This window comes from Odontesthes bonariensis, chromosome 20 (genome assembly GCF_027942865.1).
Source record: "Odontesthes bonariensis isolate fOdoBon6 chromosome 20, fOdoBon6.hap1, whole genome shotgun sequence".
NCBI lineage: Eukaryota > Metazoa > Chordata > Actinopteri > Atheriniformes > Atherinopsidae > Odontesthes > Odontesthes bonariensis.
In genome coordinates, this window is record NC_134525.1 from 32,592,714 (window position 1) to 32,620,098 (window position 27,385).

The window sequence follows — 27,385 nt, forward strand, 5'->3', positions numbered from 1 at the left end:
TCCAGGCTCTTCCTTGACTTCACGCGGCGGTGGAAATCCTCTCGAAGTTGTTTTATGAGGTTATGGTTCTTGTCTGAATGCAGGTGACATAAAGCGTGGCGCCTATCTGTGCCTGCGTCATCTGCCAGCGCCTTGCAGGCGGGAAAATGGGTTAGATCTCCCTGTTTGAGCTGTCACTGCTGCAGAGGAAGTTTTCTCTGGAAAGCTTTGACATTGTCAAATAGTGTGGAAATGAGCTTCCCGTGGCCCTGCAGCTTCACATTGAGATCACTGAGACAAGTATTCAGGTCAACAAGGAGCGCCAGGTCCCAGAGCCATTTAGTGTCACAGTTTGTCCTTTTGACTCCATGAACTCTCGTATTTCCTTCCTCAGGTTAAAAAAACGCTTCAGTGTGGCACCTCTGCTCAGCCACCTGATGGCTGTGCAGTAAATGACGTCACCAAAAATCTGCCTCTGATTGCTCCAAAAAAGTCTTGAATTGGTGGTGATTCAGACCTCTGGACTTCAGGAAATCAACTGTCTTCACAACAATGTCCATGACATGTTTCATTTCAATCGTTTGATCAGCGAGGGCTTCTTGGTGTATTATACAGAGATACTTGATTAGTTTCTCACCTCCGTTGTTGGCCACTTTCTCAGAGAGCAGCGACACGGCACCAGTCCTTCTCCCAGTTCCATCTGTTGTGACACCGACCGTGGACGGCTGTGGTGTATCTGATCGAGCACTCGGTACTCGACAATGTTGGCCTGCGGCGCGCCAGGCTCTGTGATTGATTGCTTGTATCTATAGCTGGGTTAAGCCACAGATTCTTCGTCATAATGGCTGTGGTTAAGCTGATGTACTAAAGAGAGCACCAGAAAGTACCCCGCCTCCGTTGTGTATTATTTATTAATAAAGTTATGGTAACCCACGGTCCGGTCTGAGACAGACCTACAGTAACGGTAGCCATCCACTATTCCGGCACGTCAACTTAACTCGCCGGATTGGATGCCTAGTCTCGCCGTGTTGCTACTGCAGTGGGCGTGTACAGAGGGGCTTGTATACGAAGTTGTAGATAGAACATACGGGCTCCGGGGGAAAGTAAATAACTTGTGATTTTAACCAACCGAAGTTTCTCCCTCTAAAAATTTGAGTTTTGGAGGGAAATGAATGTGTATAAATCGTCAGCAATGGAACATTATTTCGTATTTCACCATGGCTGTGGATCTGCGAGCGAGGAGAGCTGCTGTGCTGCTGCTGCGACACAGGAGATCACATGATCTACTGTCATTGGATAACGCACTCCGTCTGCCGTGGCAAATTTGCATAAAGTTCGGCCGAGCCCAACTTTTTGACGTGCCGCAGGTCCGCCGCGCCGGAATCCCAGCATGCTTTGCGAGCACGGCGACAACGATCGGCCGGATTTCATTGAAAATGAATTGAATGCGTTGGATACGGCTTGACGTGCCGGAATAGTGGACGCCTACCGTTAGGCCTAACAAAGAACTACAACAACGGCAGCTTCACATTGTATGCATCGAGCGGCACACAGCATCACAAATGTGGACTCCTCTTTGATACTCTCCATGCTTAGCAGCTCTTCTATGAAGTTTTTCTGTGCCATCAGAGTTTGAATACGAATTTCTAATATTGAATTTTTACAGCATCAAAATCAGACTTTGAATTTGAAAAACCAACAGTATAAAAAAAAAAAAAATTTCTAAAAACAAAAATCAGTGTAAAAAAAATTCAACATCTAAAAAAAAAATTCAGTGGAAAAAAATTCAACTTCGAAAAATTCAGTGGAAAAAGAACGAGACTCAACGTCCGGGTAAACAGGGAGAAGCAATCGATCCCTGTCTCAATTCATCCAACGGCAGCCAATCAAGCTAATATTAGCTCAATAGATATTAGTAATATCTATTACTCAATTTTACTAACACAAATGGCAAATAAAGTAAACTCACTCCCCGAAGCACCATCACCCGCGTTGGTGGACATGGCTGATCTGTCCAATGGAGCGTAACTTGATTGGCTGCCGTTGGATGAATTGAGACAGGGATTGATTGCTTCTCCCTGTTGAGTCTTTTTCCACTGAATTTTTTGAAGTTGAATTTTTTTCCACTGTTGGTTTTTCAAATTCAAAGTCTGATTTTGATGCTGTAAAAATTTAATATTAGAAATTCGTATTTAAACTCTGATGGCACAGAAAAACTTCCATACTCTTCGCCTATTTCTGTCAGGAGTTGAAGGTAAAGTAGGACCCAAGTGCAGACAGACTACCTCCTCGTTTCAGGAAAACGTGCATTTATTAAGAAAAACACACAGGGACTAGACTCACTGGGAGACGATCACAGGAGTTGACAATACAAGACTCCAGCAGGGAGCCACAGACAGAACTGAACTTAAATACACTGAGGGCGATCATGGGAACAAGAAACACCTGGGGGTAATTAACAAAGCTGAAACCAAAAACACAGGGGAGAAGAGGGACAACGAACACAAATCATGACAGTACCCCCCCCCTTTAAGGGCGGATCCCAGACGCCCTTTAGTCCATAAAACACAAAAACAAACCAACCTGGGTGGGCGGTGGGGGCCTCGGAGGGAGGGCAAGCAACAACACAAAAGTCCAAAACAGAGTCCAAGAAACAAAAACCCCAACCCACAGAAGGTGGGTGGAAACAAGAAGGCCGACAAAAGTCTGGCGGAGCTCAGGAGGACAGTCCGTGAGGCCGGCTGAAGCCCGGACGAAGCTCTGGAAGGCAGCCGGGAGGCCGGCTGAAGCCACGAAGGCGGCCGGGACGAAGCTCTGGAGGGCGGCCGGGAGGCCGACGGAACCCACGAAGGCGGCCGGGACGAAACTCTGGAGGGCGGCCGGGAGGCCGACGGAACCCACGAAGGCGGCCGGGACGAAACTCTGGAGGGCGGCCGGGAGGCCGACGGAACCCACGAAGGCGGCCGGGACGAAACTCTGGAGGGCGGCCGGGAGGCCGACGGAACCCACGAAGGCGGCCGGGACGAAGCACTGGAGGGCGGCCGGGAGGCCCACGGAACCCACGAAGACGACCGGGACGAAACTCTGGAAGGCGGCCGGGAGGCCGACAGAACCCACGAAGCTGTGGCGACGGCATGGAAGCCCTGGAGCGAGGCGAAGCCAGCGGCGTGGAAGCCCTGGAGCGAGGCGAAGCCAGCGGCGTGGAAGCGCTGGGAACCGGCTGGACCAGCGGCGTGGAAGCGCTGGGAACAGGCGGAAGCTCTGGAGACTGAGGCTCCTCCAGGAGCTGCAGGAGGAACCCCAGCAGGAAGGCAGACAGGCCGAGCAGTTCCTGCGGCTTCCCTGAGCTCACCTCGAGCTCAGGTGCAGCCTGATAGCGAGGAGCTGGAGCCGGTGCTGTCAGGCGGGGCTCTGGTGCTCGGGGCCGACGAGGAGCGGGCTCAGGCGCTCGGAGCTGACGAGGAGCGGGCCCAGGGGCTCGGAGCTGACGAGGAGCGGGCCCAGGGGCTCGGAGCTGACGAGGAGCGGGCCCAGGGGCTCGGAGCTGACGAGGAGCGGGCCCAGGGGCTCGGAGCTGACGAGGAGCGGGCCCAGGGGCTCGGAGCTGACGAGGAGCGGGCTCAGGTGCTCGGAGCTGACGAGGAGCGGGCTCAGGTGCTCGGAGCTGACGAGGAGTGGGCTCAGGGGTCTTCAGACGGCGCGGAGCGGGCTCTGGGGTCTTCAGACGGCGCGGGGCTGTGGCGGCGGTGGCAGGGACCCCCTGGCGAGGAGCACGGGAACCTCCCCGGGAACAGTGGGGAGCGTTCACCCGAGGACTCACATGGTGACCCTCCCGGAGACTGTGGGAGGCGTCACCCCGCCGGGGGTATGCCGGGGCCTGGACGTGGTGACCCTCCCGGGGAAACTGGGAGGCGGCACCCACGGTAGATGCCCCTGATGAGCACCCACGAGACCGGCGTCCTTCTCGTCCCGAGGACGGCCGGTTCTGAGGAGGTGGAACGTTCAAGTATCGCCGGGGGCCGCACCCGGGAGGCACGATCGCCAGCCGGGTGCCCCAGAATGGTGAGCACCGCGCAGCCTCTTCGTCGGCGCGGCGCTGGGACTTGGCGGCCTCCCGACGCAGATACTCAAATAGGGTGATCCGTTCCGGTTCTGCTGCTGGATCCATGTCTGGCTGGAGTCTTCTGTCAGGAGTTGAAGGTAAAGTAGGACCCAAGTGCAGACAGACTACCTCCTCGTTTCAGGAAAACGTGCATTTATTAAGAAAAACACACAGGGACTAGACTCACTGGGAGACGATCACAGGAGTTGACAATACAAGACTCCAGCAGGGAGCCACAGACAGAACTGAACTTAAATACACTGAGGGCGATCATGGGAACAAGAAACACCTGGGGGTAATTAACAAAGCTGAAACCAAAAACACAGGGGAGAAGAGGGACAACGAACACAAATCATGACAATTTCAAAGTTCTCGTGACTGTTTGGATGAAAATCAGCAATTGCGCTGTATTGGAAATGTCCGTGCTTTCATCCAGTGTGATTGAAAAGGGCCCCTTTCCCAGGCCCTCCAAACGTTGTCCCAGTTGCTCTTTTGTTTTTCTTTTTCTTTTTTAACCCCTTGTCTTGTCCAGCATTATGGCAGCAGAATTGTAATCTGAATACCGTTTATGCCAAACACATTTGCTATGCCAAGGGATGCTTTATTATAAAAATATAAAATATATATTTATAAAAATCATTGGATGTCGGGCGATTACAGAGGCATCCATCTTTATTTCTGGAGCTTCTTACATAGCAGCACGAGCTGAATTGTATTGAAAGTACAAGAGGAATCAAGGAACAGGATCCTCAGAATCAAAACTGCCTCTTTTGTCCAGATAAGCAAAGGCACATTGAAGCAGATAGATGATGGAATCTTGAACATCAAACATGGGATGATAGGCAAACTACACACAGAAGTTGATATAGTCTGTCAGACATTCAGCCATGGCACTGATATCTCTGTGACTTGGAGTGCATTCCAGTCTGTAGCCTCAAAGCACCCTTCACAGTTTCTTCAGCTTCCTGAGACAATCCCCTCAAGGTTTTTTTGCTCACAGGTTGCTGATGAACATTGGGAGTATCTTAGGGGTGAGGAGAACCAGCCAGTGGTCATATTTTCCTAATGGAGGATGGTGAGAGGGGCTCTATACATTTCTAACATTGCACAGAATAAATCCAATGTTCTATTTACTCTGGTGGATCAGTTGACAAACTATTGGGAAGTTGAAAGTGTAACAAAGACAGAGACATGATTAAAATATCCAGAGATCCCCATGAATGCATTGGGATGATGTTTGTAACCTAGCAGTGACTTAGCTGATGATGTCACAGGCAGCACTAACAGTGACACATGGTAAAGTAAACACTGCCTCTTGATTTTTATTTTTATTTTTTTTTTTTATTTTTTTTTTTTTAGATGGCACCATGTAGTGGCGGCTAGTTACAGGAGCTCTGATCACCTTTACTTTCTTTATGTCTTTTTCTTGTTTTTACTGATCTTTTTTTCAACTTATCACAAGTATGGTTGTCTGAATCAAAGTGTGATCTTATTTTTCTATTTTTTAATCATTTACATACGCTTTAACAATGAAGTTTCACTCATGTTCAGCTGTTAACACTTAGCAACCAGCTGATACACCTCAGGAAAGGACCACAGATCCCCACAGAATTACAGCAGAGGAGATGGGGATGCAAAGCTGGAGTGAAGTGCCGTGAGTGGAAGAGATGGTACAAACCATCCATACAGTCGATTATTATGGGGAATATTCTTTCTTTCCCAAAAGAGACTGATGAGCTTATGGAACTGATCAAACTTTAGAGGGAGTAGCATGATGTGCTACACTGAGTCTTGGCTGAGCGACCTCATCCCAGGCTCCCAGGTCACAGTACTGGGGTTCCACCTGGTGAGAGTGGACCATAAAGCAGAGGAGACTGGCAAGAGGAAAGGTGGGGGGGATTGTGATGTATGTGAACGAGCGATGGTGTAAACCGGGGCACATCAGCGTCAAGAACCGGCGCTGTACATGAGATGTGGAGCTACTAGCTGTTAACATCTGACCGTACTACCTGCCACGGAAATTTTTGCATGTCATCGTGATAACTGTTTTCATCCGGCTGGCGGCCGATGCGGCAACAGAAAGTGAGACAATTCACCCCGTTGCATCTCAGCTGCAGAGATCACACCCCCAAGCCTTTGTCCTCATCTTCGGTGACTCTAATCATGCCACCCAGTATGGATGCATACAAAGTAGCACCCCTCCCCCACAACACGTTGCACAGAGCTAAATAAGAGAAGTATACTGAAGCAGCTTTCTGCCATCCTTGAGGTGGATGGTGATTTGTATGTTTTAATTTCATGAGAGCCCTTTGCACTGAAAAAAAGAAATCATCCCTGCCCATCCCTGGTCTAATGCCTTCATACATTCCTATGGTGTGCAAACAACCCACGACTACGAAGTTTGTCAGAAGATGGTCTGAAGAGACATGCATGGCACTTAAGGACTGATTCCAAACTACAGACTTGAAGGTGCTATGCAGAGTCTGGATACCAGGATTGGGCTAACAGACTGAACAGACCGTTGACGGACCGTGCATCCCAGCTCTGTGAGGTGATCACATACATCTTTCACCTCAGCCTGGAGTGGGCCCCTATCCTGTGGAAGACTTCCTGTGTGGTCCCTGTTACAAAGACAGCACACCCCAAGGAGCTGAACCACTTTAGACCCGTTGCACTGCCTTCACACCTGATGAAGGCCACGGAAAAGGTTCATACTCGACCACCTTCGCCTGCTAGTCATTAGGGACTTGGTGTTAGAGTGGAAAGATTGTTCTGTCATGCTTCTGGCAGGGATGGACTGAGCAGTAAAATAAACAGATTATCAGATCAGTTGTACAGGTGGTCATGACTCCTCAGTAGGTGTGACACCTGGACCCGCTGCAGTTTACCTACCAGCAGCACGTGGGGGTGGATGACGGCGTGACGCGATGACGCGGGCTCTTTCTCACCTCGAGAGCACCAGGTGCACTGTCAGTCATATTTTTTTACTTCTCCAGTGCTTTCCACATCATCCAGCCTTCACTGCTCAGGGGGAAAGTTGGAGAGGGCGGGAGGGGACCATCACTTGGCTTCCTGGACCATCGACTACCTCACCAGCAGACCTCAGTACATGAAGCTCAGAGACTGTGTGTGTCTGAGGTGGTCTTCACCCTGTATACTGCAGACTTGAGCTACAACACAGTGAGCTGCCATATTCTGAAATTCTCTGATGACACCGCTATTATTGGCTGGGTGTCGGAGGGAAACGAGCTGGAATATAGAGGGGTCATCAGCGCATCGCAATGCTGGCATGATAAAGGAGCTGATGACTGACTTCCGCAGAATGGCACCCCAACTCACGCTGATGAACATCCAGGGACGGGACATTGAAACTGTTGTGGACTACAAATACATGGGTGTTCACCTCAATGATAAACTGGACTGGTCCACAAATACTGATGCACTTTACAAGAAGGACCTCAGCCATCTTCACCTGCCAAAGGGACTGAGGTCCTTTGGAGTGAACAGGACTGATAGCTTTTCTGCTGCTAAAGCTGCGTCGACGTCACTTCTGGGAGCTTCAAAGTAAGATGAGGGTTGATCTACTACTGTAGACAACAAAGTATATGCTATATTCTGCATGTTTTTTTATGAATTTTTATGTTGTAGAGTTGTGAAATTATTTTATCAATGGAGAAATTGAGCAGCCTTGCTTTGTTGTCTACAGTAGTAGATCAACCCTCATCTTACTTTGAAGCTCCCAGCTCCCCGAAGTGACGTCGACGCAGCTTCAGCAGCAGAAAAGCTATTAGGCTTGTGTTGATAATAATAAACTCCTGGACTATTTTCAAACTTCCAAATGCATCGTTTTGTGAGTACAGACCATATTTGTACTACTGTAGAAGTTTGGTGTCATGGCATGTGATTTTAGTGTGGTAATTTTGGAGATACTGCCAGGGTCCATTAGCGCTTGTACGAAGCTATTCGGGATAACTCAGTAACTCAGCTGATGTTCAGCCAATATCGAAAAAACTGCGGGTGGGCTACTTGGCTGGATATCACGGTTCAAATGACCCCAGGTTGAATCTACTCCGGAGTATCGCTTTAAGGACTTTTTATGACACTGTGGTGGCATCAGCAATCTTTTATGGTGTGGTCTGCTGGAGCAGTGAAATGGCAGAAAGGGACAAGAGGAAACTCAATAAGCTGATGAAGAGGGCCAGCTCTGTCCTGGACTACCCTCTGGACCCCATCGAGCAGGTTGGTGAGGAGAGGAGAGGAGAGGAGAGGATGTTATATAAGATAACATCCATCAGGAACAACACCTCCCACCTCCTACATGTGACGGTGCGGACTCTGAGCAGCTCGTTCAGCAACAGACTTTTACTCTCGCGGTGTAGGTTGGAACGCTACAGCAGCTCATTCTTACTGGCAGCTGTGAGACTCCATAACACCACATAAGCGCCCATAATCATACCTCATCATCACTGTGAGTTACTATTTCACCTGCATTTTATCATGTTCATATGTTGTATATACTATTTTACATCTTGTACATACCTTCTTGCATTTGTTTATTTATTTTTGTGTATTTACCTCAAATATAGACCTATAGACACAATATAGATTGTGTATAGACCTCTCTCAGTGGATACTGTGGATGCAAGCTCACAGCTAATAGGTCAATCCCTCCCTCACAGAGACATTTCCAGGATTAAACCAGCTGTAGTTAATGACCACTGAACTCCACTATCACACAGAGTACAATTCCACTGCTTCTGATGTCTGATGGCTTGTATCTGAAAGACAGATAGAGAAATATTGGAGTCAATTTTATACTCCTGCAGCCATGGCTCAGTGAACCACATAATACTGCATTATCAGTATGTCTGCTGTGTCCTCAGGAACACTCCAAGCGCTTCCATTTTATTTGCGAGTGATCCCACATTCCCTATGAGAATCAAGGGAAGAAATGTTTCCTCCACCCCTGTCTTTCTACTGTGCCAAATGCACAGCATTTCCATGTCAAAACGCCGGGGACTTTGGGGTCTTTTTTTGTTTGGTTAGTTGACTTCAATCAGCTGCTCTCATTTGAAAAACTCCTCAATTGGCATGGCAGCTTAACTGTCAGAATTACAAGGAGAAATCACACAAGCAGCACAGCTTCAAAACCAAACCTAAACCAACTAACCCTTGGGTCAAAAAAGTTGACATTACAAAGATTTCTTGTGATTGTTTGTGCACAGTCCTTGCACACCCCAAGTTTAAGGGAAGCTATTTAATCCCTTTTCAGTGGTAAAGTTATCAAAACAACAAAATCAAGAAGACGGAAGCAAACGGATAGATTCTGAATTTGATCTCACTTAATCTCAACCTAGTTGAGCATTTCAATACAAAACTAAAGAGTGAAAGATCCATGAAGACACAAAACACAGCTGCTGTAAAAGCCTGTCAGATGTCCAAAAGGAGGACATTTTGGTAAAGCAGATTTAGTTAAAGTGTTTGTTATGTCACTATCCACATGTTTCTGGGCCTAATTGGCAACACTAATGAACGTGAGCGAGCAAGCTGAGCCATTGTTAGACCATAAAACAAAAACAACTTCATATCCCCAGAAGAATTACTCATAAACCAGTGGCTGGGTGTTCTGTCTTTTCTTGTCTTCTCTTTAATTAATTGACCTATTGCTCATATTTTTATGCATGCAGAAGAAACACAAACATGAAAACAAACTCTATTTGCTTCTCTGTCTCTAGAACTACAATAATATAGTCTCAATGTAACATACCCCCATATTGAAAATTAAATCCTTTTCTTCCTCTGATAGCTTAAAGATAGGCTCTGTTCACTTTGTTCATTTTGTTCATGTGTTGCATTGTTTTACATGAACACAGCATGGTGAGAACTGAAAAAAGCTGGAGATTTTAAACTACTGTTAACTTACGACATCAAACTATTTTGTGTCCGCTCAGCGATGTTATCGTGATGTCTCAAAAATGGTTCCATGCATCAACTGCAAGGCAGGGCAGAAAATAACAATGTGAAGATCTTGCTGGATGGGAAAACAGAAAAATAAATGTGGCAGAAAGGGCTGCAGCATATAGACAACCTTTGGAAAAGGGGAGGATCAGTAAACTGAAGAGAGTACAGCTACCAAAGCCTTTCTTTTACGAAGTTTCTTCTTGGCTCCTATGCAACAGGCTGTTAGAAAACCACACAGCACCAAAATATGTGTTCTTGTGACTGGAATGTTTTTTCAACCAAAAACATTTAACAGCAGGATCATCATAATCTGCAATTCCTACAGTGAAAATCACTGAAAAACGAATTAAGCTGGTGTGTACACTGTGTCAAACAATACGAACTGTAGCGGTCAATAACTGATTTAGCTTACAGTTCATATAACTTTTAATGAATTCCAACACAACTCTAGGAAGTGTATAAAGTAACTTCAAGAATGTGTGCATGTTTCATGAGTTACTATAGACAACTTAAGCATTGAGTGAACTTGAGTTTGAAATGGGCAACACGTGTAATTTACAAGATCCACACAGATTAGACATGAGGGAAAAGAGAAAGTTGAGTCTCAGATTTGGATTTAAAGTGAATGAACAGGTATTGTAAAGACAAATTTAAACTGTGTACACTGCTGAGCTTGTTCGGGTTAATAAATAGCACAGACCAATCTAGCCAAGGAACATGTACTATTTGTTTCTACAGTGAATTTCCAGAGGGACATCCTGCACCATTGTCAGTCCCTTAAACCAGCCCCACTTCCAACTGTCAGTACAGTCTGCCAGAGGCCATCTTGTTAAAATTAAAAACTGAATTCAAATGAACTCATGTTAACACTATTGATAATATCCTGCAACTCTTCAGGTATGTGTGGTCAGGAGCCTGTTGTGTCGGGTTTGAACACACCGCCTGAAGCATTACATTTGGATCTGCAGCGTTTTCTAAGTTGATAAGCCAACGGTCTCTAGAAGCATTGTCAAGGCAACGTGGAAAATGTTCCCAAATCCCAAAAACTATTATTTTCACATCTACCATGATATTATGGTAGATCAAATAACTTGAACTTTAAACTTTTCATCTGTAACAATGTATTGAAGTAGTAGAGTTGAACTAATCATAATAAAGTGTAGTTGGGTGTCTTCCCCTCTGACCCCCTTACACTTCACCAGCTACCACAGAAGGATATCTGGTAATACACAGGAGTTCCCTGCATGTCAGAATGCGAGAGGCTACATATCAAAATGTGTTGTGGTGACTATGAAGTGGTTTTCTTACATTTGTATGTGGAAATATCTTGCTCTTTCATGACCAATCCTACTCTCAGCCCGGGTGGTTACATCTTGTGTGAGTGAATAGGGGTCTGTAATGTAGCACATCATGTCCTCAATGACTGAAAAGCTCCAGCACAGTAGTCTTGGCAAAGTGTAAAGAAATGATTAAAGTAATGTCATAAATGATCCCTTAAGCATGCGTAAGGGTAACAACTATAAGCTTGCATAGTCTGAAAGAACCACTATGTTTGACTGTGGAGACAGAAAGCAACGTAAAACTTTATCCTGTTATGTAGCAGCCAGCAACAGAGACAAACATGCTACTTTACTGCAGAGAGTGAGTATACTGTACTTGTATAGCACTTTTCTAGCTGACCACTCAAAGCACTTTCACACTACATGCCACATTCACCCATTCACTCACACACTCATACAGCACATCTTAGTCCATATAGGCAACACGGGGCTTTCTTCTAAGCATTCACACACATTGAAACACCAATGGTAGGCAACGTGGGGTTCGGTGTCTTGCCCCCCCCGGAGAAGGCAAGTGTTGGACCACTGACCTTCCACCTGAGCTACGGCTGCCCAATCTGATGGTAGCAGATTCAGCAGACCTTTCCTCCATCAGAAATTCTGACTTCTCAAAAGCATTTGTGCCTCACTTACGGTGCTTACTAGTGGAGGCAAATGGCACAGAGCCCTAATAAATGTCATTAACCGTGCCTGTGCTCTTGCTGCTATAAGAATCAAAGTGTTAGACACATGCAACTGGAAATTGATCATTTCAGTTGTCTTTCTAGAATAGACACGCATCTGTTTCTGGCCACGGTAAAACCACTGGCCTAAACTAGAGTAGCAAATAGTCCAAACAATCATTTTAATCGCTCTTGATAAATATTTGTTCTCGTATGCAACTCAGCATGCATCTCACAAACACACCTTTTATTGATGAGCTTAACTTTTTTTTTTTTTTTACAATTCTATAGTATCTATTTGATGAGATTTATTCCGTTCAATCAACATAGCCCCCAACCCAACCTGAATAACATGTTCAAATCAGATCCTAACGTTCACAGAGATAGGCAGGGTCAGTTAAAGTGGATGTTGTGACTGAATCTGAGTGAGAGCAGAAACATTTTTCTCTGAACAGTGAAAGACTAAAAATGCAGAACTATCTATACTTTTTGTTTTTCCTCCTCATATCCAGCTCCAGAATATAGCTGTACCATCATGCCTCAGTCTTGCTTTTTAAAACAAATTATTCATTACCGGCAAGCATATGGATAAGTGGGTACTGAACCTGAATTCATCTAAAACCTCACTCCACATTTGGCAAACTAAGAGTGCAGTACAGCAACCACATCAGCTGCCTCCGTTGGCTACAGAGTCCCAGAGCATTCCTACTCAGATGCTGCTGGGATTGCTCTGTGTATATGGTACTACCACATACTCCCATGGTTAGGAGTATTTTTCTGTCACTGCATTGAATTATGAGACATCTGCCAGAATTTGAATTTGTAGATCATATTCAATACATTTCCTTACTTCTTTAACAATGTTATATTGTGTTGACACCTGTGACCTACTGTAATCTACTCGTAATTGCCCAGAACATTTTATACGAGGCTTTCAGTATTAAGATGTCCTGTGCTGGCTCCATATTGTATTACTTGATTTATATTAAGTGGTGAAAATGTGGACACGTTTATAATCCTCACAGTTTGTATTACATACATGCTCTTGACAGATCTCAGAGGAAAAGTCGAAGGGGTAAATCTATGTGTCATAAAGGAGCACATTGTTTTTGTAAAGGTGTACTTCGCAGATTTCTATCAGAATGATGAAATGTTGACCAAAGGCAAACCAACATTTTAACCCAATATTTCTACAGTCTTGCACAGTTTTCCACAGTCTGATGATAATGTCTGATCCTAACCAAAAGCTCTTGGTGACAGGTAACTCTGACTACTCCTGAGGACAGGCAATAAAGTGATGGAACATGTGATGAAATTGCACCCAGGCTCATCCCATGGACATCTTGAAAACCATCCCACACACCTTCGTCATTTCCAGTTCATTCTGCAGTTGTACATGTAGTAATTAGAAGTTATTTCAGGAAACAGACCCGTCTAACAGCGCAAGTTTGAAATGCCAAGACACACAGAAAGAACTGGTGCTTTGCCATAAAGCCAAGGACCTCTCTGACCCATAATCACAGAGCCTGATGTATGCTGTTATACTGTATATTTAGCCTGTCTTCTCATTGTGCTGTGGGCTGATCACTTGTGGACAAACCAAATCTATATCATGGTAACTTCATGTTTGAAAAAGACAAGCAAAAGCTAGTGAGGACATGTGCAGAGATGCTAAATATGCTCCAACAATTACTACCAATATGAGCTGAGATCACTTCATTTTCTAAAAGCAAACTGAGATACTGGCGGCACGCTATTTGAATAGGCTAACCCGTAATATAAACACAATATATATCAGCAATGTAGTGAAGTAGTATTGCCAAGGCCTTACCTTTCCCTCTCAGCAGCTGGAAGTTGGTGATGAATGCCACTTTGCAGGCTGAAGGTGAAGAGAGAGGAGTCCTGACTGCAGTGGCAGTCCTGCCTCTGGTTGGCAGAGGGAGTGGTGGGAGTGTCAGGGCAGCCTTTGTAAATCATGGCCAGCTTCACCACAAAAAGTCACACAACACAGACCAATGTGGATCCAGCGTGGACACACACTCATGAACACACAATCCCATCTGTGTGAAAATGAATAAATTAGGCTCAATCTTTCATAACATTCAACATTTCTTTTCATATGAAAGATGAGGAGAAAACACTCACTGTAATGAGTTTGTGAAGACTTTCAGGTACAGCAAAGAGCTAAGTGAAAGTAGCAGCCTGAGCCTCAGTCTGGTCTGATTTTCTGATAACAGAACCATATGTTGAAAATCTCAATCAGTAGATATATGATAAACTGTGGCAGCGCTGGGGTTTAGCGATGAGCATGTTTTCACTGCAGCGGCTCATGGCTTTAATTAAATTACAAGTTACAGAAACTTCACTGCAAGAGATGAAAAAGCACGTGCAGCATGTGTTGGATCCCTGTAGAAGTGTTGATCTCTGAGCTAAAAGACTGACGACACTGTAGGAATACAACATTCATTTGTCCAGCTGGTACCTACATGTTTGTTTTTGTTTTCTTTGGCTAAAAATGGTGGTTAAATCTTCGCTTCACCAACTCTTTAAGGCCATAATAAAATGCTAAAATAAAATGTGACTGTAAGAAAATGTTAACTTGAAGTACTTCAAATACGCCCAAAGTACTTTGGGCTTTTCACAGCAATGTTCTGGGTTTATATGGTGTCTTTTGTAGTTTCTCAGTATTCTGACTTTTGGATGATTTGCACCAGTCTTTTCTTCTCTGGCAGAAATATGTGCCTTCTCAAAGTTTTGTGATTATTCTGACTGAATGAATCTGGTGTACTTTGATAGATGCACTTTCTGAAATCAGCTGAACTCTAACCAAAGATTTAGGTTAAATCAATCTGGCTCCCTTGATTACGTTCACAGTCTTTGCAGTGGCCCCACGTTACCCTCTGCAATGAATTTTCACTTTTGGGATTTCATGAGCTTTGGGAACATTTTGCCAGCTTGAACTTTAAAAGTTGCAACTCTGTCAGCAGCTTCTAATCCATAACAAGTGTCGACGAACTGAAACGCAAGCTGCTAACCACCTTTCTAACCAGACCATATATGACTGGATAAAACAGATGGCAATAATAATCTCTGAGCTTTAGATTGAGACAGAGGAGAGTCAGTACAATTAATAATCTACTGAATGGACATTGTGAAGAGTTTGTATTGTACCCTGAATAGGGAAAACACTCATTTGAACTATTCCGAATATGTCTGAGGAGCCACTGTAACTGTATGAAACATCTTCAAATACAGAGGTAACAGAGCTTCACCAGATTTCTGCATGCTCATCCTGGGTTGCTATTATCATAATTTCCCACTTTTATTCTCTAGAGGGCAGTGTTGTATAAAGTCACAGCTTTATTTTGAGCAAGTTTAGATTAGTATGGAAACAGCTGTGTGACAGATGCAGCCTATTTAACTTAATTATAGATTCAAAATCTAACTTCAATTTGTGCAGACAGACACACATTTAGTCAAACATATTGATCATGAATAGCTTGCAGACACCTTCAGCTGTTTCCTTTTTCCCTCATTTATATAGTTAAATATATTGTTCCACAATTATAATGTTTTGATTTTGGACTTTTAAGTTATCAGTATTTAGGTTTTTCTATAAATGCATCTTAAAAACCTATGAGGTTCTGTGGCCTGTTCTACATCCCATAATGCATCTGTCCGTCAGACATGTCCTCAATGACTGAAAAGCTCCAGCACAGTAGTCTTGGCAAAGTGTAAAGAAATGATTAAAGTAATGTCATAAATGATCCCTTAAGCATGCGTAAGGGTAACAACTATAAGCTTGCATAGTCTGAAAGAACCACTATGTTTGACTGTGGAGACAGAAAGCAACATAAAACTTTATCCTGTTATGTAGCAGCCAGCAACAGAGACAAACATGCTACTTTACTGCAGAGAGTGAGTATACTGTACTTGTATAGCACTTTTCTAGCTGACCACTCAAAGCACTTTCACACTACATGCCACATTCACCCATTCACTCACACACTCATACAGCACATCTTAGTCCATATAGGCAACACGGGGCTTTCTTCTAAGCATTCACACACATTGAAACACCAATGGTAGGCAACGTGGGGTTCAGTGTCTTGCCCCCACCCCGGAGAAGCCAAGAGTCGGACCACTGACCTTCCACCTGAGCTACGGCTGCCCAATCTGATGGTAGCAGATTCAGCAGACCTTTCCTCCATCAGAAATTCTGACTTCTCAAAGGCATTTGTGCCTCACTTACGGTGCTTACTAGTGGAGGCAAATGGCACAGAGCCCTAATAAATGTCATTAACCGTGCCTGTGCTCTTGCCGCTATAAGAATCAAAGTGTTTGACATGCAACTGGAAATTGATCATTTCAGTTGTCTTTCTAGAATAGACACGCATCTGTTTCTGGCCACGGTAAAACCACTGGCCTAAACTAGAGTAGCAAATAGTCCAAACAATCATTTTAATCGCTCTTGATAAATGTTTGATCTCGTATGCGACTCAGCATGCATCTGACTTTTTGAAATCAGCTGAACTCTAACCAAATATTTAGGTTAAATCAATCTGGCTCCCTTGATTACGTTCACAGTCTTTGCAGTGGCTCCAAGTTACCCTCTGCAATGAATTTTCACTTTTGGGATTTCATGAGCTTTGGGAACATTTTGCCAGCTTGAACTTTAAAAGTTGCAACTCTGTCAGCAGCTTCTAATCCATAACAAGTGTCGACCAACTGAAACGCAAGCTGCTAACCACCTTTCTAACCAGACCATATCCATGTCCATGTCCGTCAGCGTGTCTTCCCGATCATCTCCACACGGACTGTTTTCTGTTCAGGCTGTGTGTTCATCTGCTGCAGATAGAGTAGCTGTTGCTCCTCCTCCTGCAGCCCTGATGTGGGTTGTGAGCTGATGAGTGTTTTGGTCAATGGTTAATGATCCAACCATTTATTTTGATTTTTTTTACTTCTGTAGGATCTTTTACTCAGAACTTACAGAGCTGATCTCGTTGTTACTTTTTTGATTCAGCAGTTTTTGTTCTGTTTATAATAACAGAACTGAGATAATAAGAGAAAGCTGATTTTCTTTTTCTCTGCTTCCTTGATGAGTGCAGGGAAAGCCCACATTCACTCACGGCAGAAAATGGGAGTAGACATGAAGGTGGTGAAAGTGCTTACAGTTTCACACTGGTTGAGATTTACAAACGAGAACCATGTTGTACAAATGAAAACAATATGTTTGCACATAAATGACATATGTGAATAACTCGTACTTAATTGAAGCAGTAGGACTCTAAAAAAGTCATTTGTCTGGATAGACTAAAGGATGATAATCATAAAACTTCTTACTGTCAATCCACCGATCACAAATGTTAAATGCAACTCACAATGCAAACACATGGTCATTTAATTCTGTCAAGGTATTTTGTTTACATTAAATAAAACTTGTCGAGAAGTTTTGACCAGATGTACATATATGTTGCTTCCACAAAAATACCAACACGCTTGAAGTTTCAAAGAACCAAGAAATAAAAGATCAAGCCAAATCATCAGGGAGAGCCCAGATGGATGGCTGAAGTGTCTGTCTGTACTGGTCCAGTCTGTTAGCTTCTCCAAGCCCCTTCAGAATTTTTTTTTTTTTTTCAAATTATCGATGGATGCAATAATCTCACATGACTGTAGACTTCAGTGGTCACTGAAGAAGTTCTATTCATCCAAGCCTGTCAAACCCTTCCTCAGGAGCTATATAATGGTTGTAGCATTGATGCAGGCCAGTCTTAACTTATATCCAGTCTGTTGTAGTTTCAGACTTAAAAGTTGTGAGATAACAATGTTTTGGCTGTTATTACAGGGTACTGGCAGATCTAACAAGCAGTCAACATCCAAGAATAATGTTCTATTGAATGGCATCAGTATACAGGATAAGAAAGAAAACACTGGCTTGAGAAAGAGGTATTTCACCCAGCCACTGTAAACCTGCTGTAAAAACAGACAAAATGGATCCACTCAGCCCAAAAGTCGAGTTTTCAATGTAGCCTACAAGAATTTGAGAGGAAGCAGTGTATCAGTTTCAGTAAAACTGCTCCAGAGTATGGATCCAGGTAACAGGTCCCTTTACTCTCCTCACTGTGAGGGTCTCTCTATATCTCCCCTGCTCCATCAGGGTTCACCATTTTAACCTGGTAGTGGTCCAGGAGACTGCACTGTTAGGGACCTCTGCATTGGTTTCATATCTGAAAATGGAGATTACATCCACTGTTAACCATGAACCTCTTCTTTAGTGTGCAGAGATATTAATCTATATCCCAATTTGGAACAATTAGAATTTGGAGTGTATTAAAATAACAGTGGTTAGGTCTAGTATTAGGTTAGTTATTTTATCATTCTGATGTTAACTAATCGCAATTAAAGGCGGGACGTGGCACTTCAAAGGAGTGTGCATTGTTTTTTCATCTTTTGGTTTTATATGAGTATTTCTATGGAAGTTTTTCTGTGCCATCAGAGTTTGAATACGAATTTCTAATATCAAATTTTTACAGCATCAAAATCAGACTTTGAATTTGAAAAACCAACAGTGGAAAAAAAAATTCAGTGGAAAAAAAATCAACTTCCAAAAATTCAGTGGAAAAAGAACCAGACTTAAACAGGGAGAAGCAATCGATCCCTGTCTCAATTCATCCAACGCCAGTCAATCAAGTTACGCTACATTGGACAGATCAGCCATGTCCACCAATGTGGGTGATGGTGCTTCGGGGAGTGAGTTTACTTTATTTGCCATTTGTGTTAATAAAATTGAGTAATATACATTACTCAATATCTATTGAGCTGATCTGATGAATTGAGACAGAGATCGATTGCTTCTCCCCGTTTACCCGGATGTTGAGTTTGGTTTTTTACACTGTTGGTTTTTCAAATTCAAAGTCTGATTTTGATGCTGTAAAAATTCGATATTAGAAATTCATATTCAAACTCTGATGGCACAGAAAAACTTCCATAATTTTCATTCACTGCCTCCGCAGATTAAAGCAAGTCCACTAACAGGCGCTTGGTGGCAGCAACGTACTCACCAGCCATAAGCACTCTGCCGAAAAATATGAGTAGAAGAAGAAAGTTACTTGCGGAAAAAAAAAAAAACAGCTTCAGCACTGTCGCCGAGACAGATGATTAGCTAACAGTAAAAACACCGTTAAAAGGCTGACAGTTCGCGTCGATTTTTTTTTTTTTAGGATTACAAAACGGCGTTAATTGTCAATAATGTCTATTGGTCTTGTGTTTGTACTCTGAAGCCTATCCTGTAACGCTGATAATGCTGAATATGAAGCTACCGATGAAAACGGGCGAGGAGGGAGGCGACGACACGGCTGAGGACGATTCGGTGGATCCGTCGGAGTCCCCACAAGGTCCCAGGGACACGTCTGCCTCCTCGGTGCACGACAGGCTCCAGGAGTCACCGAGATCTCATGCGTTTGCATCACAGCTGGACAAGGAGAGCGTGTTTGAGTGGTTCGGCCTGCATCTAAACCCTGCTAAGCGGATTGAGTTCATGTGCGGGTTGCTACATATGTGCCAACCCCTGGAGCTCCGCTTTTTTGCATCTTACTTGGAAGATCTCGCTAGAAAAGACTATCACGTTTTACGGGATTTCGAGTGTCGAGCCAACAACCTGAGCGACCTGGGAGTTTTAACAGACGTCTTTGACCCGGTGGTTAGGTCCAAACTCCTGGTATGCTTGTCCCTCCTCGGATCAGACAGCAGGGAATGTGCTGGGATACTCTCTCGGATACTGAGCAGTGTAGACCTGGCCTTGTTCTATAGAAATTGTCACTACTCCCTTCCTCCATTTAGGGACCCTCACCACCACTCATTCTATCCACCGTGTCAGGAGGGAAATGTGCACGGGCGGTCAGAGCAGATCTGCGGGCTGTCCGCCGGCGACACGGCGGCAGGGGCTCTGGAACAGCTAGCTCTGCTTTTTACAATGGCCTCGCTACACCCAGCTTTCCACTTCCACCAACGGGAAGTTGTCCGAGGACAACTTGAGAAAATAGAGCAGATCTTGGAGGATGAAAGACGACAAAGGCAGCTTAGAAAAAACGCCCAGGCAAAGGTAATGAGCAAAAAAACAGCATTAGTGCCTTTAAACATGCTCTCATAGCTATTAACTACAACCTGCTTTCTTAGGGTGGCAGGCTAGCACAACAGGTTGGAAATCTGCGCAAAAAACCTACACGTATAGCTTGTTAATGCTTCAAAGTCGGTGTTAAATTGCATATTGACAAAGTATGTTAAAGACCAATTACATAAAACCGTTTCCTAACAATAGCTGTCGTCCACAGCAGCACACCTATTGCTCCGGCTAACTGAGTTAGCTAAGGCGTTAGCCACCAGCTAAAGCTGGCCAGGCGGTTTCAACCAGCTTCACCAACACGTTCAGGTGTTTGGGATACTTCTCAGCAGGGGCGATTTTAGGATCTGGTCTTTAGGGGTGCCCAGCCCCCAGTGCTCACAGAGGCACATTATTTCTCACTAATTGAGGTGAACTAGTACATCTTTAAATTTTTGGAGCTGTATTAGTTTTGCTTTGAGTAGTGTTTTCCCCTACAATATTCAATTTTGACCTCTTCTTTTCAAAAGACTGTGGCTTGACAGGGATAACAGAGAGCGTGAGACAAATATTGAAGATAACTCAATATTTATTTTGGGAGTAAAGAGTTAAAACAAAAATAAATAAAATGGTCACTAAAATAATGCATCCTTGAGCAAAAAAAAAAGTGTTTTTGCATAATATAATATTTTAAAAATGTGCTGAGCCAGGGGGTGCCGAGCTATCTCACGGTGGTGCCTTACCCTAGCCTCGCCCCTGCTTCTCAGTCGTTTGCTTTGTTCCCACATGAAACGTCTTATTCCTTGGTGCTATTGATTCATGCTACCTAATGCAGTCGAAGTCATCAATATGTTCCCTAGATGCTAACTTGTAAAGTGAAGCTTTACCCAGATGTAAAACCAAGAATTGTTGCGACAGTGTCTGTTTCACGATTAGAATGTACAGCTGATTATTTAAAAAAAAAAAATTAAAAAAAAGTAATTCACAGCACTGGCGTCTTCAGGTTCCAACTAACAGTGCAGCAGCTGATTATTTCCACCTGTGAGCAAGACGGTTTGTTCCAATCCAATCCAATTTTATTTATAAAGCACTTTACAACAACCTCAGTTGACCAAAGTGCTGTACAAAAAATATAAACAAAGAAATTTTAAAGAATAAAATACAAGAATAAATTAAAAGGCACAAAACAGCTATATAATTTCAAACAATAATAATACTAAAAATAGCAATTTCACATTTCAACATCTCACATCGTGTCAAAAGCCAGGGAGAAGAGATGTGTTTTAAGATGGGATTTAAAAACAGACAGAGAGGAAGCCTTTTGTTGATGTGGGACATCACCTGCCGTGTGTATGTGCTGTTCTAATGACGTTTAACCAACTCTGACTAAAAGTACATTAAAGTACAAAAGCGAGCTTTGGCTGCTTTTTTTCCACACAGACGTCTCAGCACCTCATCTCTAGTTTAGTGGCCCGGTCTTTTAAGTAAAAACTAGAATAAGTCATTGTGAAATGGAAAGATGGCTGAGAACATTTATTAAAGGAATGTTGTTACGTAGTAGTCGTAGACATTGCCTTTGATTTTAAATTTTTCTCACTATGCAGTTAAGTTGAGATGAGATGGACCCTCTTTGTCCCACCCAGGGAAACTCCAAAAACCTACAGCAGCAAAAGAGTAACGAATAGCAAACAATACTGGAAAACAAACAGAGGTTCTAAAAAACAACTACTACTGAAGCAAGAAATATACACACACACACACACACATGTATACATATATGAATGGATAGATATGGAATATACTACATTATCTACAAATACCGATCAGTCGGGAATGCGTACCTGCACAATTGTTTGGGTAGTATTTAGGAAACCCTGGGTAACTTTGTATTGTAACCCCACATAAATCCATTCTATTAGGAAGACATTTGTTTCTCACATAGAGCAGCGAGGATAATGATTGATTGCTGACAAGCAGGTATGTCCCATCCGGAGGATTGAAATGGGACGGTTAGCTGCCTGTTTATGCCGGAAGGTTTAAAGGAATATCTGAAGTGAATTTATTAACAGTGAAACAAATCTGTCAAAGTTAATTCATGTTAAAGTTGTTCTGCTTTTGACTAAAGCAGGTATGTCCAAAGTCGGTCCTCGAGGGCCGCTGTCCTGCAGGTTTTAGATGGTTCCCTGCTTCAACACACCTGATTCAGATCAAGACCTCATTAACAGGCTTGTGCAGGACATAACAATCTGTTGAAGAGATCCATTTAATCTGAATCGGTGTGTTGAAGCAGGGCAACATCTACCCAGGCTCCGCCCTCGCAGTGACGCAACACCTTCGGCTCTGCTACACTACCTCAGGCAAACTGCTCGTTCAGGTGGATTCAAGTTCCCGAAAAAGTGGGAACTCCACCCACTTTGTCAGGAAGCAATCAACTTTGAGCAGCGCCAACGGCCCAGGGTAGAGGCGTGTTCAAGGTAGTGACGTGGTTGAACTGCCACTCAACCCATGGATTGTACACGGAAGCGCTTCATTCAATATCAACATGGAGCAGCGTCAAGCTTTTGACACTGCTGTAGATGCTGTAATGAAAGTGTTCGATGGGAGATTCTCGTTAAAAATCGAGCAAAGAACAGCCCTTGAATCATTTCTTGACAGGGAAGACGTTTTCGCCTTGCTCCCTACTGTCTTTGGTAAGAGTTTAATCTACCAGTTAGCCCCGCTGGTAGCTAAATCATACGTCAGAGGAAAGAGTGGTGTGATTGGCTTAAGCTTAGGCACAGCCTTTTCTGGCCACAACCAGTAGCAACCCGAGGGAGGCGGGTTGACCAGGCCATTTCGAATCGTATTCGTTATTGTCTTGGTCAGACCAGAATCTCGAAGAGATTTGAAAGTCTATGTTAATCAGGCTAGGCAACATCTAAAACCTGCAGGACAGCGGCCGTGGAGGACCGACTTTGGACATCCCTGGACCAAAGTATCCAGATAACTTGGTAAACCTGCTCTGTGTAACAAGATCCACAATCTGGATTTTAAAGCTCGGTAACCAAAAGTCTACATTTGGATACAGAATGGAACCTGGGTGGGGCTAATGTCAGACTGGAGAGTGGCAACCAGCAAGACTGAGTGAGAGACATCTGCCAATCAAGTAAACACAGTAGAAGTCCAGAACTGAGCCCCTTAAGGTGCTCCTTAGTAATCTTGCTTGACTTCAGCATCTAGTTGCAGTTGAAGGTGACTGGTGACTTCTGTTGGAAAATCCCAATTTTCTGTGTCCTTATCAGAGCGTCTTCAACGTTCATGAGTTTTCTGGATTTTAATTTCATCTATCTCCAAACAGTCTAAAAAAAGGGGAATGGGTGGAAGGTTGGAATCAAACAGGTTTATGGTGTTTCTTGTGCTTGTATAACTGCTGTATTCCTGTTGATGGTCAGATGGCCACATTTTGTTTTCTCATTAGATATCCTAGAGGCTGTGTTTACTTGGATACAGTGGCTTGGCAGTTAATTTAAGTATTTTCTGTTCTGAGAATATTTGCTCTTGATATGTTGTTAGCTACTCAATGTTTTAAGTGGGTTCACATGTCGTGCTTGGTTGTAATTAATCACACATTAATATGTTTACTTTGGACTGTTTACGCTCAGTCAGTGTGTCTGGATGAAATAAATGGTACTATAGTTAATGGAAAGTTGATATTAATTTATTTTTTGCTACTGGTATTTAAGTAACACAGATTAGTTACTTGATACAGTAACTAATCTGACATGGTTGTGGTCTCCAGGAGCTGATGGGTCAGCAGGGGGGCTACGGGCCCTCAGTACCAGAATTGGGAGAGTACACATCCTCCCACCCTCCTTTGCAGAGCCGACGCTCCAGCCGCTGGACAACACAAAGAGAAGGTGAATGGAAACCGTTCTTTCTGCATGTAATACTAAAGCTCTACTGATTTGCAGCAGGTGCAGAAGTTAACTGAAGTAATCATGAAACCAAAGTTTCATAGTTTTTTTTATTTTTTTATTTTTTTTTTGGTTTACTGCTGAATAAACTCGAACCAGTGACCCACAGCTGCCAAACTAAAGCACTTTTGTAACTACACCAATTGCAGATGCATTTTTGTTTCTAAAATTGTCAGAGAGACTGAGTAATAACAATGTAAATCAATCTTTATTTTTGCAGCAGTTCATATTGAGGGAATTGTGCTCAGGGGCATTTCTCGGACTGGAAATGACAAGGAATACAATTTTGAGGTAACTAACAGCACCTGACAGGTAACACATTCATCCATCCATCCATCCATTTTCTATATCCGCGTAATTCAACTCAGGGTCACGGGGGGAGCCTATCCCAGCTGTCATTGGGTGAGAGGCAGGGTACACCCCGGACAGGTCACCAATAGGTCACGCATTCCCAAAGTTTAATCATCAGAACTAAACTTGACTTCTAGCCTTCCTCTAAATCAAATTCTTACTTCAATATTGATACCAGGTCTTGACCCTGAAAAGCAGTCTCTGTAGTGAGACAAGTTCAATTTAATTTTATTTATATAGTTAGGGAAAGATATGGATTGTTTTGAAAATCTGTGAACAAATTTATTACCAATAGATTTTTTTACCATGTATTCTTACAGGTGTCTAGAAACACCTCACAATTTATCCAAGGCCAAATCCCATAGGAATTTCCTGGACAGCCTTTCAAAGTTGGGGTGCCCAGAAGGCCTATGTAAAAATCGGAACCTGACAGATTGAAAAAAAGGATGCAGAATGGGTCATAACTTTTGAAGTTAACTGCATACAGAGACAAATTAACACATTTTTCCATACAATACTGACCCAGTGAATACACATAAGTGGTTGTTTTTGACATTTGACCACATTTAAATTGCGTTTTTGGTCAAAAACAGAAAAAAATGTCCTAAAACGTGTAGAAATTCAACTGTCTTTTCATTATTTCAATGTTTTACTGTGTGGTTTTTCCCCACTTGCTCTTCATTTCTCATTTACAGTATTGATTTTATTATTTTATTGGGTATTAAGCTGAAAGAATGCCCTGAAGTTAACATTTTTAACCCTTTAATGCCCTAGACTGGAAACCGGACAATGATAAAACTCTCAGAATGTGGGATAACTTTTTAAGTAAACTGCATACAGACACAAAGGAACACATTTTCCCATACAGTACTGACCCAGGGAATGAAATTAAGTGGTGGTTTAACAACAAAAAAACCTTTTGACCACATTTACACTGCATTTCTAGACAAAAACGGCAAAAATGGCCTAACGTGTCAAATCAACTGTGTTTTCATTCTTTTAACTGTTGCTGTGTTTTTTTTTTTTCACCTCATCTGGCTGGTCAGTTATCATTTACAGTATCAATTTGGTTATTATATTGGTATTAAGCTGAAACAGCATCTCACTATATTTTAACCATTTGCATCAAACCTGATAACTCAAAATTGAGTATAAAGTGGCATTACTTTGATGTAAACGAAAGTGTGACCAAGGGTAATATTTGACATCTGGACCATATAGTACCAAAAATGTCAATACAAGTATTGTTACTTGAATGTGAAAAATGGATGTGGTAGCTTTGGTGAAGATACCATAATCACAGACGAGGATGGAAGGAATGCTATGGAGGTAGAGGAAGCAGAGATGGATGCAGTCCGATCTACAGAACACTCAGAAGACCAAGAGGAGAGTGGTGAACAATAGCATGAGGAAAATCAGAGAACCCTCTCAGTCCCTGCAGAGAGCACTGTTCTTCAATTTGTTGGTGATAATATAGATCTCAACATTGTGTCACTACAAGGAAACACATCATTCCATGCAATGGGCATCATCAGAGTAACATCTCCTGCTCCAACAAAAAGACAACAAGAGCTTCACACAACCATACCAAGGAGAAAAATGACAGTGCATGAAAAGGTAGCAGCTCTCAAAGTAACAGAGGTAAACATGCAGTTCTTTGTACCAAAAACTAAAGAAGGATTGGCAGACATCCGGTTGATTCCCATCGCTGAACTCCATCAAGACCCACCAGCACTGAAGTCTGGAGACATTGCTTGGATGGCAGGATGGGCTATCCAGAACTACCACACCACATTTGAACACCACAACTGGAATGGGTTTATGAAACTGATACACCAACCTGGATGCAAGGAAAAGTCCCATATTGAATTTCTGCCCATCATTGAGGGGGACCCCAATGACTACAACACTATTTATACCACTCTTATGGAGTGTACACGCAGTGGTCAGACTCCTGCTGTGATCACATTTGACATGCCAATATGGATAAAAGCAACGCAGATAGTTCTCCAATGTGATCTGCCGATCATGACAAGGCTTGAAGGCTTTCATCTCCTGAGAAGTTTCCTGGGCTCCATTGGGGAAATCATGGCAGACACTGGACTGGAAGAGATGATACAGTTGGTCTACCCAGGCAGCAACACAGCAGAACACATTCTCTCAGGCAGGGCTTATGCCAAGTCCATCCGGTTTCACCTTCTTGCATCAGCAGCAATTGCCAAGTTTGTTCTGAAAGATGTTGTTTTCAGTGAGCAGGAGTATGAAGAAATGGAGAACTTCATCAGAACAGCAAAGGAAATGCAAAGAGGTAATTTGCCCTTTCCTTAACCTTCTCCATTATGTAGGAAAATATAATTTTAAATATAATTTTAAATTTAACTTATTGTTATTTTAAATTATTATTACATGTATCATTATGGTAATACAATGTAAACTCTCTCTTACAGGTTCGATGGACAACCCAAGAATTGTCTCACTGTTCAAAGAGAGGATGGAAGAGAGATTGAAAACTCTGGCTGAGAGAGGAAGGACACCTGCACTCTGGGTCTGGTATTACGGCAGAGTGGACCTCATCAAGTTATTCATCAGGAGTGAGCGTGTCCCAGACCACACAGGCCACCTCAGCTGCATCATTGGGATGCTGAACACTTTTGCAGCAGCAGGGCACCATCTGTATGCAAAGGGAGCGAGGCTCTATGTTCAGTTAATGCAGCAGCGACAGGACAGCCCTGTGTTCCAGGAAACTCTATCTAAGTTCACTATGTATGGAAATCATGTAGTCCGGTTCTCAGACCATGAATGGTCAGGTACATGGACTGACATAACAATAGAAACCACACTCATGCGTGAGGCCAAATCCTCAGGTGGTTTAAGCAGAGAGCGGTTCCGCAACAAATCTGTGCACAAGTCTTGGATTCAGACGCTTGACCACTTCACAT

At 43.3% G+C, this 27,385-nt stretch overlaps 1 protein-coding gene across 3 annotated transcripts in view; it reads left to right on the forward strand.

Annotated features, from left to right (window-relative positions):
* Positions 1–19,165: 19,165 nt before the first annotated feature.
* Positions 19,166–27,385, forward strand: part of zcchc2 (zinc finger, CCHC domain containing 2) — a 44,584-nt gene continuing 36,364 nt past the window's right edge. For 2 of the 3 annotated variants that reach the window (XM_075452947.1, XM_075452949.1), the window contains exons 1-3: positions 19,166–20,145; positions 23,921–24,038; positions 24,316–24,386. In XM_075452947.1, the coding sequence (XP_075309062.1) occupies positions 19,345–20,145; positions 23,921–24,038; positions 24,316–24,386 (990 nt within the window). In that variant the 5' untranslated portion in view covers positions 19,166–19,344. The remainder of the gene's footprint in view (positions 20,146–23,920; positions 24,039–24,315; positions 24,387–27,385) is intronic. The other variant, XM_075452948.1, reaches the window with a different exon arrangement.